The 19,187-nt window shown below is 43.0% G+C and overlaps 1 protein-coding gene across 9 annotated transcripts in view; it reads left to right on the top strand.

The window, feature by feature from the left end:
• The first annotated feature begins 1,132 nt into the window (after nucleotides 1-1,132).
• Nucleotides 1,133-19,187, top strand: part of prom1a (prominin 1a) — a 67,462-nt gene continuing 49,407 nt past the window's right edge. For 3 of the 9 annotated variants that reach the window (XM_053631771.1, XM_053631769.1, XM_053631776.1), the window contains exon 1: nucleotides 1,138-1,727. In XM_053631771.1, the coding sequence (XP_053487746.1) occupies nucleotides 1,493-1,727 (235 nt within the window). In that variant the 5' untranslated portion in view covers nucleotides 1,138-1,492. Of the gene's footprint in view, nucleotides 1,728-19,187 lie in introns of all 9 variants that reach the window. The other 6 variants (XM_053631774.1, XM_053631772.1, XM_053631775.1 and 3 more) reach the window with 4 other exon arrangements.

The raw sequence follows: 19,187 nt of genomic DNA, 5'->3' as shown, positions 1-19,187 counted from the left end.
GCCGTGTCCGACTTATTCTATAAAGGAGATAACGTGGTGAATATCACATCCATTCATTTTCCATACCTCTTATCCTACACAGGATTGCGGAGGAGCCTGGAGCCTATCCCAGGGAACTCGGGGCACAAGGCAGGGGACACCCTGGATCACAGGGCACAATCACGCACACAGTTTGGAAGCAAGGCAAGTCTTTGGCCTGGCGGAGTAAACCGGAATACCCAGAGGAAATCCCCGAAGCACAGGGAGAGCATGCAAGCTCTGTGCACGCAGGGCAGAGACAGGATTCGAACCCCCCAATCCCAGAGGTGCGAGGCGAACGTGCTAACCACTAAGCCAACGTACCCTTCGTCAATATTACAACCCCAGTTCCAAAAAAGTTGGGACGCTGTGTGAAATCTAAATCAAAACAGAATGCAACGATTTGCAAATCTCATAAGCCCGTATGTTATTCACGATAGAACATAGAAAACATATCAAATGTTTAAACTGAGTATATTGTACCATTTAAAAAATATATATATTTGAAAAACATCTCAAAAAAGTTGGGGTTTCGGGGGGGGACCAAAGGCTGGAAAAGTAAGCGTTGAAAAGTAAATGTCAAATTAAAAATGACTATTTTTTTTTCCTTAAAATGGTACATTTAATCAGATAAACATTTTTATATGTTTTCTGTGTTCTACTGTGAATAACATACGGGCTTATGAGAATCGCAAATCACCGCATTCTGCTTTTATTGACGTTTTACACGACGTCCCAACTTTTTTGGAATTGGGGTTGTGCATACATTCTTGTATCTTGAATATTAATTAGTCAACATGTCCTACAGTCCTCACTTTTTTTGTGTGGGATTTTTAACATTTCTGATTGGGGTCTGAGACTTTCGGACCCCAGTCTACACTGTACATGGGCGCATGGGAATGAGGGGCGGGTTCACACAAAACAAAACAAAACAAAAACTACATTCAAATCTTATTCAACTCCACCCATTTAAGTGTTAGAGACCTATTTTTCCCCACAAATGCTACACAATGCACCTTTAAGTCCATTTCCGGTCCAGGGTTTAACAAGACAACGTGTGGAAAAGGTTCAGGGAGTGAATATTTATATCCAGGGCAGGGAGTATAGAAGGGAATGCAATGTGCACGGTCCAGCTCGGGTCTCTGCCGCCAGAGGGAGCAGCTTTCCTTCTGCGTCTGATACGCAGTGTTTATTCCTCTGTGAGAGAAAAATCACGGAGAGGAGAGGAGAGAACAGAACAGAACAGAGCGGAGGAAACCGCTCAAAGCGGACACCGCCGTCATCATGATCCTCTGGACGGAAACGACGACGTGACGCTCGCGTGTTTGTTTTGTTTTGTTTGTTTGTTTGCGCCCCCGTCGCATCGCGTGCGTTCTTGTGTTCGAACCCTCGCGCGCTCGGTGGTTTCTCACCTCGTGTATCAGTAATATTTGGTGCAAGCGCACCTGTCCTGATCCGTCCTGCGCGTGCTGTCATGATGCGCACACCGGCCATGGCGCTGCTGCTGCTCCTCGGCTGCTCGTGCTCATGCTCGTGCAGCGGCTCGGCTCTCGGAGCTTCTCCATCCGCCGCGGCACCGTTAGATTTCGGCTCGGTACCTGGAGGAGTTTATGAAACCGTCGCGTATTACGAGCCCGGCCCAATCGGCCTGCTGTTCAACATGATGCGCGCCTTCCTGCACGTGGTCCAGCCGAACCCGTTCCCTCAAGGTAAGCTCGTGAACCCTGAAACCTGCAGCAGTTCAGTTTGTCCAGGTGAGCTTACAGTACAGTTACCTGCCTGGCTCTCACCACGGAAATATGAGTAGGGGAGAGTGGGGTTGGTTGGCACAGGTTTCACCCTCTGCAGTATATCCAAGGTTATTATATTATATATATTATATTATATTATATTATACAGTACATCAGGATTAGTATTCATGACCAGGGGTGGGAGGCTTACTTTAAAAATGCATTCAGTTACAGTTCCAAATGACTTCATATAAAATGTCATCACCAACTTAACCCAAGTATTATGAAAGTAATGGAATAAATGAATAAATAAAAGATCACTGTCCCCGATGCATTACATAACATTACATCACAAAAGTTATGTTGACCATGTTCTGATGTTCCATGTTCCATGTTCCATTCCAAAAAGAGTACCCCCCCCCCCAATAACGTTTAAAACAGTGTTCGTATGAATGCAGATTTTAGTACACTGAAAAAGACACACTATTATGATCATATATATATATATATTCCTGCATTATTTTGAATGTCCATGGAATTAAATGAAATATCAGTTGCCACGAGTGAACCTTCTGCCATCATTTACACATTCGAATGGCCGTGTAATACGAAGCAATGCGATAACAGCATGAAATTAAAAATGACTTTATACGGCCATGGGCATTTTTCGACTCCGGACACAACAGCGCTTCTCCGTCACGCGTTCACCGAGAGGGGGCTAACGGTTGAGAAGCAGGAATTTGTCCGATAGTTGCTGCAGGACTTTTAGGATCGACCAATCGGTGTGCGAGAAGGCGGGGATTACAGAGAGGGGTTAAAGCAACGCAGATATGATGCGCATATGATGCAGTATTAGACCATAAGCACATCATAATGAAACTAAAGCCGAATCCCGGACGTTTTCTCAAATTTAGAAATCCCGGACGGACGCTTTTTTTTAAGGTCTGAGAAAGAGGATGTGTCTGGGGAGAAAGAGGACGTGTCCGTGAAGAAAGAGGACGTGTGGTCACCCTAACAAAAGCGTTTCAGAGAACACTTTATGTTCATGTCTACCAAGTTAACTCTGTGCAAAATTTATTGAGGAGGTTCCTCACATGAGCCACGACTAGCGAGAGAGAACCAGAACTAATAATCAAGCAGCGGCCTATATTGTGTTATGTTAAAAAGATTCATTTCTTTGGTTTTAAATCAAAAAAAATGTTATCCTGATAGTATTCCCATTTTTATTTAATAAATGTACCTGTAATCTCATTACTTTGTCTCATTACTAAAGCTACCAGTTTTTTGTATCGTGATTACGTAACGCCATTACATGTACTCCGTTACTCCCCAAGCCTGTTCATGAGTAAAGATGAAAGCACGTTTGGGTTCGAATCCCACCTCCGCCGAGTTTGTACGCAGTTTGCGTGTTCTCCCCGTGCTTAGGGGGTTTCCTCCGAGTACTCCGGTTTCCTCCTCCAGTCCAAAGACATAAACGTGATATGATTTTTTAAATAGCTGAGGACTTAGAAGAGCAGGAGATGCATGTTTGATGTTGTTTTTAGGAAGAAATCGACTCCGTCTTGTACTTTCCGCGAGGCATCTGTTCATGTGGTGCATTTAGACCTAAAGTTGATCCTTCAGAAATACGCTTCAGTATTCCTCATTGTCCTGCTGTGGATAAAGGACATGATACTCAAAGTGGGTATTATTATTCTGTTACAGTGATGAAAAGCACAACCCAAGTTCTTATATTTACTATTGACTTCTTATAGTTTTTATCTTGTTTAACTGGTCGCTTGAATTAAATGGGTTTAATCCTACCAATGATTATCAATAACTCCAAAATTTAGCCTATGTATAATAACCTGGATTTTAATATCTACCGCTCCCATTAATAGCCAATATATTATTGCACGAATTTGAATAATGATCGTAATAATAATAACGAGTCTGAAGGACACTAATGTTCGACGGTGATAACATCAGCATTCAAATTAACTGCTAATCCTAGAGGTTCACGTACTTTTGCCACGCACAGATGTGTAATATTGGGATCATTTTAGTCAATAAATAAATGACCATGTAGAGCATTTTTGTCTCGTTTGTTTTGTTGGGTTCTCTTTGTCTACTTTTAGGACTTGTGTGAAAATCTGATGATGTTTTAGGTCATATCGATGCAGCAATATAGAAAATTCTCAAGGGTTCACAAACTTTCAAGCACCACTGTCGCTTGCTTGTAAATCCCTGTTATTGCATGTCCATGTTATATACCCGTGTCCCGGTGTGTCTCACCTGTTAATGAGCTAATCTGTTAATCTGGAATGCCACATGTTGGTGTGGGTTATTCTCTGCCCACACACACACACACACACACACACACACACACACACACAAGCACATATGCATTCAACTCTACAAAAGATACTGACAGGTTTTTTATTGACAGGTAGAAACACAGGTTTTATTAGTTTGTAGGATTTCCTACAAACTAGGCTTCTCCTCATTATTATTATTATTATTATTATTATTATTATTATTATTATTTACTTTTTGCAGTGCATTGCTGCTGTGCGTTTTCCTTCTATTATTCCTCCTGCACTGATTCAGCACACAAACACACACCACGCTTTCATTATGTCCCTAATGATCTCGTCCTCCAGACTTTTTAGTAAGTCCGTTCCGAACTCTAGCTTATACCCAAATAAGGACGTAGAGGAAAATGTCCAATAAGCAGTTGTCAGAGCAACAGTACAAAATCATCGCGAGTGTTTGGATTTCTCCGGCTGGCCTAGATTCTCCCGAGCGCTGTAGCTGTGAGATATTTGGCGAGATGTCATTCATGAAAGGGTGCGGTATTCAGAGAGAATGGCCTCGTTTTTCCTCTAACTTGTGTGGGAAGATGGTTCGGCGTGCACCGTGTCTCTCCGTAGCTACGTCCCCAATATGCATGTCGATAAATAGTATGTCGGCGTACTGTGTAATTTATCATAACTCTGATGATGTACTGATTTGTGGTAATGTTCTGCAAATTTAGCATGTTTAAATGAGTTTAAAAGAGAGGTTCGTTCACAAACGCTGTATCCAAGCTAACATTTCGCTACTAATGCTACGTTCAGATGCGGGTCATGTGATCAACGTTTCTCTAAAACGCTTGCATTCCGTGGCTTCCATTTGCTGATGAAAGTGAGCCGATGTCGATGTTTCTCCATATGGCAGAGCCCATGAACGTTTGGTTTGCGCTTGGTGCTAACTAATTTCAATCCTAATTTCAGTTTTCATCCTAGGGAGTCTCTTTTTTTAGTAATTTATCAACATATCTGAGGAAAATGTTGACATTTCCAACAGGTTTAGCTCGTTTATTCTCCCGCTGTGGCTATATTTTTGGTATAACGTGCTTATTGGGTACATGCTAACCCGCTAAATCATTAGCTTCGGTCATTATATAGCGTAGACTAGCTAGCTAGAAAAAGAAAGTTACACTGAAAGATAAAAAGAAGAATTGATACCATTTTCTGAAAGGCTATGACGTGATACTGGGTAAGGGTATGACGATACGTAGTCATGTTGCTCTTTAAACATAACCTAACGTTATGGAAATTTTTCGGATAATTAAAAACGGTGTAGAAGAACTGTAGAGAACCTTCTCGTAATCAGCATAAAACTCTGATTGAATGTTCTGGAAACGTTCTGAATTTGTTCGGCGTTAATATATACTCACCGGCCAGTTTAATAGGAACGCCTGGGCATTCATGCAGTTATCCAATCAGCCAATCATGTGTCAGCAGTTCAGTGCATGAAATCATGCAGATACAAGCAAAGAGCTTCGGTTAATGTTCACGTCTAACATCTCAGAGACTTCAGCCTTGGCATGGTTGTTGGTGTCGATTGGGCTGGATTGGGTATTTCAGAAACGGCTGATCTTCTGGAATTATCATGCAGAAGAACCAAGAACAGGAATCTAATATCTAGTAACTTAAACAAAAATTGTGTATATTATTCACTTTTTCTTTAATTCTGTGTTGTTAGCTAACTCCTTAAACTCCCAGGATGCATCAGCAGGTCCAGACGTTCGTTCCGCACTCTCATACGTTGCCTATTTGTTTCATTGTAGCTACTGAAGAAGCTACTGTGTAGTTCCTGAATAATGTGCTTTAAAATGAATAACTGATTAAAAGGCTAGGATTTTAATGAGTTAATGCCTAGAGCACATAGTCACAGGGTCGAGGTTACAGAGTTCACAATACGCCACAGTCACAGAAAAACCGAGTCTGAAATCCTGCCAGAACGCTAATGTGAGAGTGCAGGCTCGTATTGGCTGCGTCTCAAACGGAGCGAGGGGGTGCCAGCTGGGCGGCTTTGCTAAGGGGCACTGAGGACTTGTCACAGATGGCAGCCTGTGTGGCATGTCTGTGGGCACTCCAACCCTCGCCATTCACTGCCGTCTCCAGAGAACCACCAACACCATGCTCCAATTACACATTGTCTCTCTCCACAGCCCTCTCTCTCTTCTCCTTCTCTCTCTTCTCCTTCTCTCCTTCTTTCTCTCTCTCTTCTCCTTCTCTCTTTCTCTCTTCTCCTTCTCTCTCTCTCTTCTCCTTCTCTCTCTCTCTCTTCTCCTTCTCTCTCTTCTCCTTCTCTCTCTCTCTTCTCCTTCTCTCTCTCTCTTCTCCTTCTCCATCTCTCTTCTCTCTCTCTCTCTTCTCCTTCTCTCCCTCTCGTTTCTCCTTCTCTCTCTCTCTCATTTCTGCTTCTCTCTCTCTTTTCCTTCTCTCTCTGTTCTCCTTCTCTCGCTCTCTCTTCTCCTTCTCTCTGTCTCTCTTCTCCTTCTCTCTCTCTCTTTCTTCTCCTTCTCCCTCTCTCTTCTCTTTCTCTCTCTACTCCTTCTCTCTCTCTCTCTTCTCCTTCTCTCTCTCTCTTCTCTTTCTCTCTCTACTCCTTCTCTCTCTCTTCTCCTTCTCTCTCTCTCCTCCTTCTGTCTGTCTCGTCTCCTTCTCTCTCTCTCTCTCTCTCTCTTGTCTCCTTCTCTCTCTTCTCCTTCTCTCTCTTCTCCTTCTCTCTCTCTCTCTTCTCCTTCTCTCTCTCTTCTCCTTCTCTCTCTGTCTCTCTTCTCCTTCTCTCTCTCTTCTCCTTCTCTCTCTCTTCTCCTTCTCTCTCTCTCCACCTTCTCTCTCTCTCTCTCTCTCTTCTCCTTCTCTCTCTGTTGCTCTTCTCCTCTCCTCTCTCTCTCTCTCTCTCTCTCTTCTCCTTCTCTCTCTTCTCCTTTTCTCTCTGTTGCTCTTCTCCTCTCCTCTCTCTCTCTCTCTCTCTCTCTCTCTCTCTTCTCTCCCTTCCTTCTCCTTCTCCCAGCAAAGTGCTCTATAGAATATTCTCCAAGGGTGTTTTTTCCGATCTCTGATCTGTTATACAGCTGAAGCTCTAAAAATAGCACCCAACAGAATAGAAACGGACATGTTTTGGGCTTAACCCTTTCTTCGACAAGGACAGACAAAAATTTCCGTGCCACTGTTTGACTCCTTGTCGAGTATGAATATCTTAAAGATATGTTTTAGGCAATTATGTTAGTGCTAGTGAGGTTAATAAAGCAATAAAAGCCAGGAGAAGACGTGCATTACGGCGACTTTATCATGCACAGGTAAGGGCGTTGCTAGGCACGACACAGAGAGGAATAAACTCCCTTATTCGTTTATAATTTTTTTAAAAATCACTGTACACACAGCAGGCCTTCAAGTGGCTTATGACAGTTATAAAATGATGACAAAAACATTTTCCTCACACCTCCAGGGTCAGGTTTCCTCTGGGTACTCTGGTTTCCTCCCCCAGTCCAAAGACATGCGTTGTGTTCTGATTGGCGTTTCCAAATTGTCCGTAGTGTGTGAATGTGTGTGTGATTGTGTCCTGCGATGGGTTGGCACCCCATCCAGGGTGTCCCCCGCCTTGATTCCCATGGGATAGGCTCCAGGCTCCCCGCGACCCAGTGTCGGATAAGCGGTACAGAAAATTGGATGGATGGATTAACATTGGCGTATGCACCAAGTATCGATCTTGTTTGATATCCTTGGCGATCATTTTTGGCACCTCTGCAACACCTCTGAAACTATTCCATCAGTTTTGATTCTTCTATATTGGCTCGACTCTGGATGCTCGAGAATCTTCTCGTCTTCATCATGTCTGTCATGCCTGCGGTGCTACCACGTGCTCCTGAATCTCCTGGGGCATCATGGTTTGACTCAGCATGGTGCCAGCTGAGTGCCTGCATTCTCGTGCTGAATAGATTCTTCCCTCCTCCATATACAGTATTTTCACGAATGTCTACTTCCTTCCTTCTTATACCACCACAATGCCCACCATAACCCTTCTTAGTTGTTTAATAAAGAACATACTTTAGAATGTACTTTTTATGGTTACATTTAACGTTATGGGACGTCTGTAAAAGACGGTAGTTCCTCTTATAACTATCATGACCTTATCAGCCTCGACGCTAATAAGACAAGATGAATGCCACTGTTTATAGTGAGGAGAAAAATGAAGGCTCTACGCTGATTGTGGTGATTCAGATGTGTGGGAGTTTGATATGTGATCATATCTAGTAACAGCCTAGATATTTGCATATCTCCCTGCAGTGCTCACCTGGTTTCCCACTGAAGCTAAGCAGGGTTGAGTGTGGCCAGTACCTGGATGGAAGACCTCGTGGGGAAAACTAAGGTGGCTGCTGGAAGTGGTATTAGTGAGGCCAGTAGGGGGCGCTCACCCTGTGGTCTGTGTGGGGCCCTAATCCCCCAGACACTATACTGTAAAAACAGCTCTCTGCGGTCATTAAAAATCCCCTGACACTTATTGTAAAAGATTTGGGGTATAACCCACGATGTCCTGATGAAATTCCCCCGTTGGCCCTTATCCATCATGGCCCCATAATAATCCCCATCTCCGCACGCAGGGAGGAGGCGGGATTCGAACCCCAAACCCTGGAGGTTGTTTTATAAGCTGTACTTTAATCAAAAATCATATCAAAGCCCTCGCAAATGCAATTAAGCCTCTTTTTGAGACACGCAAATTTAATCTTGCACAAATGTACCGCTTTTCTCTCTTTTGTGGCACGAAAAGGAAAACACTTCCCCCTCGCTCACCCCCTCTCTTCAGAAGGAAGAATACTGCAGGTACTTTGTTTAATTTGACAGTGATTTTCAGAGGCGCTAGTTAATCTGTCCTTCACACACTCACACACACTTTTCCCCTGTCCTTCATACCGTGGGTTGGATTTCACCCAGGATTGAAACAAAGGCCTGAACCGAGAGAGCGAGTGAGAGCAGGTATGACAGAAAGACTGCCAGTGGTCCGAAGTACAGCCTCTCGTTATGTAACTGAATCGTTTTATTTTTAGATCAGCTCACCAGATCGAGACACACCTCCTTCTCCTTAATAGAGCGTCTCTCGAACCGGCAGCTTTTCCCTCATATCCATCTAATGGGGTTTTATCCTGAAGTGGTGTATCGGCAGTGCTGCAAAGTGAACTTAAGATAAGAGAGCGTCTATAAGAGATCAAGCTATGCGTAATTCAGTAATGCCACAGGTTGAGAGGGGACTTGGAAAAGGTGTGTGTTGGGTTTCACAGATGTTCTTTCATCATCACTAGTGAAATACATATTCGCAAAGTTCGTATGAAGTAGTTGTTGATTCATTCATCGTCAGCAAGTGGTCAGGGTCACGGTGGAACTGGAGCCTGTCAGGAGAACACCTGTCATGGGAATACTGACATGTCTTTGGGAGGTGGGTGAAACCAGAGGTCATGGAGGAAACCAACATGAACATGGGGAGAACAGGGTTTTCCCGGTCCACCACACATCATTTTCATATCACTTGAACAATTTGAATCCTCCCACGTGTGATATTCTCTCTCACTCCACCCACACTTCGTTTTTTTTCTTTCTTTATGATGTAGTAAGGAATGATAAAATGTGTGGTAGTTATTGTGGTACGGTAAGTGAATATTACTCATGTAATATATGTGGATCTGGGGGACACTGGTATGGATAAGAGTGTGTGTGAGTGTGTGTGTGTGTGTGTGAGAGAGAGTGAGCGAGACTCAAAATGTATAAGGGTCTGAGGTGATGAATGGAGAGTTTGTGCAGCGTTTCTCTCCCACTCTGTGGTCTGTCACTCTGTGCTGAAGGCACGCAGTGCGTCGGCTGCTGTGAGCAAATCAACACTGACATGGTCAGCTGGAATTAGAAATGAAGCCCAAGCTGTCTTCTTCTTCAAACAAACAGATAAATATCACAGTGGGTGGGTGGGAGTGTTTGTGGGTGTGGGGGAGTCTCCTACCCAGTCAATGCAGTGCTGATCATAGTGTAATGTAAAATACAATAAATAAATAAAAAAGTCAAGTCAATAAACAGTTTCTTTATTTAAAAAAAAAAGAAGTGGAAAACTGTGCCTCCTTCACTAAGACTGACTGTCACAGAGGCCACACCTCCTTCACTAAGACTGACTGTCACAGAGGCCACGCCTCCTTCACTAAGACTGACCGTGACAGAGGCCACGCCTCCTTCACTAAGACTGACTGTCACAGAGGCCACGCCTCCTTCACTAAGACTGACCGTCACAGAGGCCACGCCTCCTTCACTAAGACTGACCGTCACAGAGGCCACACCTTCTTCACTAAGACTGACCGTCACAGAGGCCACACCTTCTTCACTAAGACTGACCGTGACAGAGGCCACACCTCCTTCACTAAGACTGACTGTCACAGAGGCCACGCCTCCTTCACTAAGACTGACCGTCACAGAGGCCACGCCTCCTTCACTAAGACTGACCGTCACAGAGGCCACGCCTCCTTCACTAAGACTGACCGTCACAGAGGCCACGCCTCCTTCACTAAGACTGACCGTCACAGAGGCCACGCCTCCTTCACTAAGACTGACCGTCACAGAGGCCACACCTTCTTCACTAAGACTGACTGTCACAGTGGCCACACCTCCTTTACTAAGACTGACTGTCACAGTGGCCACACCTCCTTTACTAAGACTGACCGTCACTGAGGCCACGCCTTCTTCACTAAGACTGACCGTCACAGCGGCCATGCCTCCTTTACTAAGACTGACTGTCACAGAGGCCACACCTCCTTTACTAAGACTGACTGTCACAGAGGCTACACCTCCGTCTTTTTGGTAAAGTCTGTGCACTTGGCAGCCATCTTGGTTCTTTTCAGTCATTTTAGATAATAACTTTCTCCATACCTAATGGAGCAAGAATCTGTTTGTCCAGTCAAGTTGATTGGCTCTCATTACTGCAGGGCGGGACTTTTTTTTTTGCACATTTATGAGCATATAAACAGACTTGCACAAGAAAAGCACAGTTAATCAGAAGAGGCTCTTCTCATCGCAGATCACATGGGATTCCATTCTTCTCTAAATAGACAGGCAGATTGCAATTATTTTTAACGTCGGATTACGACTCCATCATTCCCAGCTGGTCTGTTTGCAGCACCCGTAAGCCTTGTTAAGAGGCGCACGAATATCTCTAACGTCAGAGCAGCGTCCCTCTGGCAATCATTAATATTGTTTCTCCATGGTGTGGTACACTTTTCCACACATGGGCTTTCATCAGGTCACAGCATATCTCCAGAGGATAAAGTGATTTATTAATGAGAAGTTGGCTTTAAAGAACAAGAGAATCAGGCGAAATCCTGGAGAACTTCTCATCTATTTGTTTACACATCACAAGCCTACAAGTCAACTTTCATGCTTGTGGTCCGTTCAGCCCTACTAAAGAAAAAAGCAATATCTGGCAAATTTGTCGTGGATTAAATGAAGACGCGATGTTAGCGATCAACCAGTCCTATGTACCAGCTGTTTTTCCTGTTCGTGGAGTGAACTATGAAGCCTTTTTCACCGCCTCAGGACTTAAAACAGTGACCGAGTCTGTCACTAATGTGAGCTAATCTGTCCTCCTCACTATAAACAACAACAACAACAACAAAACAATTTTGTGGTGCTAATGTGGAAACCGGCTGTCGGGTCGCCAGCTGGTCCAGATCAGGCTGAGAAGGTGAAAAAAGACGAACCACAATGGCAGATGGAGTAGCAGTGAAACACGCACATAGACCGGGTGTGAATTAAAAAATAAACACATTCAGAACGAAGCTTTAAAGATTGGCCTATTAAACACTGACCTACTGAGGCAGTTCACTATTTTTGATCATGATGTGATCTTTCCAGGATTTCCCTGTAATGTAAGTGCCGTGTGTAAACACTGACTCCATTGTGAAGAGTTTCCTGAGTGAGCAGTGTTAGAGCCAGGTGATGATGATGAGGATGAGGGGGTTATTGTCTAGAACTTTCCTCATCTCTCTCTCAGTGCTGCTAAGGTGACAGTAAGAGGACGTTAAGCTGGGATTGGGTTTCCGCATTTATGAGGTGAATCTGAAAGACAAAGAGAGAGACAGGGAGTGACGGAGAGAGACGAAGAGAGAGAGGAACAGTGAGACACTGAGTGTCCTGCACACACTGAATAAGCACTATATGTTCAGATACTTACCTGTCTGGTTGTTTTATTCCTGTTGTTAAGTGGTTTGCTGATGTTTTTTTTGGTTTTGTCCAGTTGTTTATGTTTGAAATGTTTAGATGTGGATATAAATGTATTCTTTGTAGAACTTTTAATTTAAATGTACATATGCACTATTCGCTTTGGCACCAATGTAATTTCTACCGTTCATGCCACTAAAGCACTGTTGAACTGAACTGAACTGAGAGAGAGAAGGAGAGAGAGCGAGAGAGAGAGAGGGAGGGAGCGAGATGGGGAGTGATGGACAGCGACAAAGAGAGAGAGAAAAGAGACAAGGAGATAGACAGGGAGTAACAGACAGCGAGAGAGATGGGGAGTGATGGACAGAGAGAGAGGGAGGGAGGGATAGAGAGAGATGTAGAGATGGAGAGAGAGACAGGGAGTGAGAGAGAGAGATGGGGAGTGATGGACAGAGAGAGAGACAGGGAGTGACAGAGAGAGAGAGATGGGGAGTGATGGACAGATAGAAGGGGAGGGAGGGATAGAGAGAGAAGGTGGGAGGGAGGGAGAGAGAGACAGGGAGTGATAGACAGAGGGAGGGGGAGGGAGGAATAGAGAGTGATAGAGAGAGAAAACAGACAAAGAGAGATAGGGAGTGACAGACAAAGGGAGAGAGAGGGAGGGAGGGTTAGAGAAAAAACAGACAAAGAGAAAGACAGGGAGTGATAGACAGAGACTGAGAGTGATGGAGAGCGCGAGAGAGACAGACAGACAGAGAGAGGGAGGGAGGGATAGAGTGAGAGATAGAGAGAGAGAGAGAGAGAGGAAAACAGACTAAGAGAGACAGGGATTAACACACAGAGACAGAGAGAGAGACGGGGAGTGATAGACAGAGAGATGGGGAGGGAGGGAGAGAGAGAGAGATGGTGAGTGATGGACAGAGACAAAGAGAGAGAAAAGCAGACAAAGGGAGTGATGGAGAGAGAGACAGCGAGAGAGATACAGAGAGAGAGAGAGAGAAACAGAGAAAGACAGAGACAGTGAGCAACAGATAGAAACAGAGGGAGAGACAGACAGACAGACAGACAGAGACAAAGATGGAATGACGGACAGAAAGAGAATGACCGAGAGCGACAGAGACAGAAGGAGTCACAGGAGACAAAAAAAGAGTGATGGAGAGAACGAGCAAGGGAGAGAGGGGAGAGATTGGCAGAGAGAGAGAGCTGGAGAGACAAAAAGTGATGGAAAGAGAGACAGACAGATAGAGGGAAACAAACAGACAGAGAAATAGAAAGATATAGAGATCAGCAGAGAGACAGACAGACAGAGAACGACCGAGAGAAACAAAGAGCTGAAAAGAAAGAAACGGAGAGAGAGAGAGAGAGAGAGAATCAGTTTGCAACTCTATCCTTCATTTTGTACTTTTAGGTAGAAACGCCTCAAATTTCCTACTCATTAATCCCAATGCAGCACATCTAACCCAGTCTAAATACATAATCCTCTGTAGACACAGCTTTAAGATCTTTTGTGGCATTCTCACGTTTTTACACACACACACACACACACACACTTTCAGTAAGTCAGTGTAAAACTTCATATCATCAATATAACATGCTGTTCCCTGAAGAGCATCAATCATGCATCAACCTTCTCCTCCTTTCTAACACCCGTTTTCTGTTCAGTACTCAAACTGCAACTCTTCTGATTTTTCCAGCTTTTTCTTCCTGCTGTAGAAGCTCTGCTTGCACAAAAATAATCGTATATGAAAACTAACACAGTTTCTGCTTCCTGCTTCATTAGCCTTGAATGTGGCCCTAAAAATAAAGCAGATGCTTGATTTGAATTCGGGATGTATGTAGGGCATCGTTCGTAGCGCTCTGTCAGCTCGATATATATATATATATATATATATATATATATATATATATATATATATATGTATATATATATGTATATATATATAGTATCTCAAAAGTGAGTACACCCTCACATTTTTGTAAATATTCGATTATATCTTTTCATGTGACAACACTGAAGAAATGACACTTTGCTACAATGTAAAGTAGTGAGTGTACAGCTCGTGTAACAGTGTAAATTTGCTGTCTCTTCAAAATAACTCAACACACAGCCATTAATGTCTAAACCGCTGGAAACAAAAGTGAGTACACCCCTAGGTGAAAATGTTCAAATTGGGCCCAGTTAGCCATTTTCCCTCCCCGGTGTCATGTGACTTGTTAGTGTTACAAGGTCTCAGGTGTGAATGGGGAGCAATCATGTGACTTGTTAGTGTTGCAAGGTCTCAGGTGTGAATGGGGAGCAGGTGTGTTAAATTTGGTGTCATCGCTCTCACACTCCCTCATACTGGTCACTGGAAGTTCAACAAGGCACCTCATGGCAAAGAACTCTCTGAGGATCTGAAACTTAATTTCATAATTTAACTAATTGTGGTGGATAGCTAGTGTCAAATATTCAACCAGCTCTCTACACCTAAACTATAGAAGCTGACTAATGTGCTAAACAAACTCATAGGGTTTACAACAGTTCAGCTTTTATTACAGGTCAGCTAGCTAGCTAATTCACAAATATGTTTTCCCAAGATAATACTTCTCTTCATGTGTGTGTGTGTATATATGTATATATATATATATGTATATATATATATATATATATATATATATATACAGATACATACAAACAAACAAGTGTTTTTATTGTGAAACAGATGTGTTGGCTAGTTTTGTCACATACCTGTGGTAGCCTTTCGGTAATAAAGTATTCTGGCTTAGCCTACAATAGCAAGTGTGATGATACCACCTGAATTATTGCAAAACCTTGATTTAGGTGTTTTTACAGTTTATTTTCTCTCAGAAAAAGCACAATCCGAAGCACCTTTTGTGCTGCGACGACTCTTACCAGTGCTAAGTGTTATCAGCTAGCACCTATCCGTGGTAGCTTTCAAAAGTTCAAACGAACTAGCCTTACTTGCTATCTTGATTCATTTTATTAGTAGTAGTAATGGAGATGAAGTAAAGATTCACACATGCAGCGATTTTACCTCCAGTCACTCTGCGATGAAGACACTGTACCGGTTGCCATAGTAACATGGGTAGCGCAACTAGCGATGTCACATTGATACTTGTTTCTCATTTATAGAATTGTTGGACAGTACAAAAGCAATATCGTACTCGCGATCGTGAACAGTTCGTCCAGGATTTTGTGAATTTTTTTTTTTCAGAGTGCAAAAGTTAACGCAAAATCACGCGATATTTGGAGGAGACTGTAATTTTTCAAAATGACAGCAGATTTTGTACAGTGGCAGCTTGGCAGTGCTGGGGTTTGAACTCATGACCTTCTAGGCAGTAGACCAATCAATGTCTTAACCACTGAGCTACCGCTGCCTATGTGAACAATAACAGGAAGCAATGACCATATAAGGAAAGTGGCGAGCCGAAAGGGACTCAAATTGTAAAAGCAGAAAAATAACAGAATCAGGGCTGATGTTACATTTTGCTGCGGTTTTATTTTAATAATTCGATGAACTTTTGGGTGCATTTGCATTTGTGTGTGTGTGTGTGTGTGTGTGTGTGTTTTTCTCAGTGCTATAAAATGATGGAGGGGACACTGAACATTCATGCACTAATGCAAGCTGTAAAACGTTTTATACTGTATTATCTTCGATATTTCTTGCAGTGACCCTTTATGCATGTGTGTTTTGTGTAGTGGTTTGTGCTTCCCGTTCACCCACCCACATCCTCGCGCTGATATTTATTCACAATAATGCAGAAAAAGAGAATTATGCAGATGATGTCCCCAGGGAGACCTGTAGAGCTGGTGAGCAAAGCAGAATCAATGGATTGAACCACATAAGCTGACAAAGTCTGCATTAATCAGTGAAGGGGAAAGTGGTGTGCGTTAGAATAATTACCGTGCTCTCGGGAGTGATGATGCTTTTTGGTCGAAATGCCTGTGAAGTTCTGATTAGTGGTTTAGTCACATACCATCTTTTCATTTACATTCCAAACATGGCTCTTTCAGCCCGCTCCGCCGCAGAAGAAGCATCGCTTATTCGTTGAGACGATGCTTTCATTCAGAGGCAGAATCCAGTCCAAGCGCAGAGCGGACAGTGATGCAAGCGCTGCACCAAGTGACCAGGAACAAGAGCAAGACAGTCAGTGTTTATAACGGTTCATTAAGGGCTGTTCAGTATTTTGCTCACGGTAATCCTTAAAGGTTCCATGGAGAGCTCGTCACCAAAGCGACGCACCTAGGGCTCGGCAGTATGACAAAAATATCATATAATACTTGAGGACATTTCTGATACACGATGCGTAACACCTATATATAATTTAGCTAACAAACTGAAATACTCTGCTCTCATGGATATCAAACAACTGCAAACAAAACACAGGTTTATCCAAAACATATATATCTTTGTTAAATATAGGTGTGCAACACTTATCACCCCTATGAATTCATATGAGAAAAATATATTTTAAATATTGATATTTGTTATTTTTTAGTACACCTGGGTGACAGTTTGCTTAACAAAAGCCTTCTTTGTGCGCCTATACCAAAGGTGCCAATATTATTGGAGGTCACTGTACATACATGCACATCAGCAACTCTATAAAATACCTGCGCTAAAAAAGTATTAAGCCATTGGTATTTCACGTTGTCTGCTGCTTTTCTGAATAGACAGCCTCTAACTGTGGGTTAAACTCACTTAAGTACTTAATGCCTTTTTTATTAGCGCTTCACACATAAAAGAGAAGACGATTGTGCTTTTCTTTCCTCCTTTCTTTGTCCATATCTGTTTGTGCATGCTCCTCACCTTGGTAACCGGTTCCATGGTTACCGGAGAGCCCGGTTTGCCTTGTGAGTGCGCTTGAGCAGGTTGTTATTGTTCATGTTCTGATGTCTAGTTTGCTTCTCTCTAGCCACCAGAGCAAAGACTCAAGTCCCTGAGCTAATGAATCACGAACACTAATGTGCACGCACAACAGGAATTCTACTCGTACGGGACATGAGAACATTCCGGATAAAGCCACATGGCATTAGACGAGAGAGTAGTAACAGCGAATAAACATGGACACACATTCTTCTTACCAAATTCTTCGAAGAAATAGAGCTGGAAACTTAAAGTGAGTTATTAAACAGACAAATGTGACACGTATTATTGCATCATAAAATATAACAGCCAGTCATGTTTCAGTATGCAAATGCAGACCATGCGGCACCAGTTTAACAAGGAATTAGGGGTGGGCACAGGTAGCTGTAGATACTGAGTGATCAAACTAATGCGTGGAATGGATAATGACTAAAATGGGTGCACGAGGAACATAAATTCCAGTTTTCGTCAAATAGTCACCATTTTAAAGATCTCCCAAGGACGTTAAGTGTGGAAAGATCTACACATTGAATTGAAAAACAGTGTAGCGGAAAATTGTTTGCTAATTCAGTACGTTTCGGTTAAATGAATAGGAATCTCAGTAACGAGTAATGATGTTAACAGAAGTAGCTCAGTGTTTTAAGCTTCTGTGCTAGTTGCGGACTGGTAGTTAGTTCAAATCCCACACGGCCCTAAACTAACTAAGCGCTAAGAGCTAAGGACTGAGAGCTATGAGGGGATCCAGTATATTGACACATTTCCTTCTGAAACAAGAAGTCGACGTGTTGAAGTACTTGACTGATTTCTACAACAACCAAAAGCATTCAAGATACACCGCACCCCCCAGCCGACTCTAAACATACTTGACCGTAGCTTAGCAAACTAGTTAAATATGGTGAACATCGAAGAGATTGGAGAGCCTTTATTCCAGATGTGAAGGATTTCTAACCACTGCCTTCACCCACACCTTTCGACTTTAACTAGGATGATATCCTAAATGGCAAGATGCCACGCATTTTTGGAGTTATGCCACACATGTTTAAATTGAGGTGGTGCGAGAATGGCACCATTGGGGATTGAGAGCCTCAGGGTCGTCTCCAGATGGCATCTGACATGGTAGATTTGGGCGGGCGTTGGCTCAGATGGTAGAGCGGGTTGTCCACTAATCGTAGGGTTGGTGGTTCGATTCCCAGCTCACGTGACTCCACATACCGAAGTGTCCTTGGGCAAAACACCGAACCCCAAGTTGGTCCTGATGGCAAGTTAGCGCCTTGCATGGCAACTCTGCTACCATTGGTGCGTGAGTGTGTGTGAATGGGTGAATGAGACACAGTGTAAAGCGCTTTGTATAAAAGTGCTCTATAAGTGCAAACCATTTAGATTTAGACTTACTCTTAGTGATGGAGAAGCCTTGACAGTGTATGATGACGGAATTGTGCTCTCGATAAGTCAGTCATGAGGTAGGAAGACATTCTGGAATTGAACAACCACAATTTGGTCAAATACTTCACCAAAAATGCCTGTCCCTTAACCACCAACTTGTACAAATTCCTCCATCTTTCAAATGAAAGAAAAAAACCTCTGCAACTTCTCTTGGTTGGAAATGGGAATATTGCCAAAAATGCCCCAATGAACCATGTTCGCTACCAACGAGCTGCTACAGTAGAGCAAGACCCACCCCCAGGGGTGGGACATACAGTTTATACTAGTACAGGAATGCATGATAAAAACACTATCTCTCCCCCCCCCCTTAATTTATTTATTCATTTTCATGTGATTCATATTCATGTGATTCATATTCATGTGATTCATTTACATGTGATACATTTTCATGTGATACATTTTCATGTGATTCATTTACGTATGATTCATTTACATGTGATTCATTTACTGATTTGCTTCTCTTTAAATCCAGTTTTAGACTGTGATACTACAAAGGTCTTTACAGATTATTACTTGCCACACTGTATGAGATAACCCCAGTAAAATTGCCTGAATTCTATAATATAATATGTTCACCATGTTAGGTTTAAATCCTCTAAAAACAGATTCGCAATTGAATAACGTTA

The sequence above is a fragment of the Ictalurus furcatus genome, chromosome 8, assembly GCF_023375685.1.
Source record: "Ictalurus furcatus strain D&B chromosome 8, Billie_1.0, whole genome shotgun sequence".
NCBI lineage: Eukaryota > Metazoa > Chordata > Actinopteri > Siluriformes > Ictaluridae > Ictalurus > Ictalurus furcatus.
Note: the sequence above shows the minus strand (reverse complement) of the source record. Positions and strands in the feature narration are given on the sequence as shown.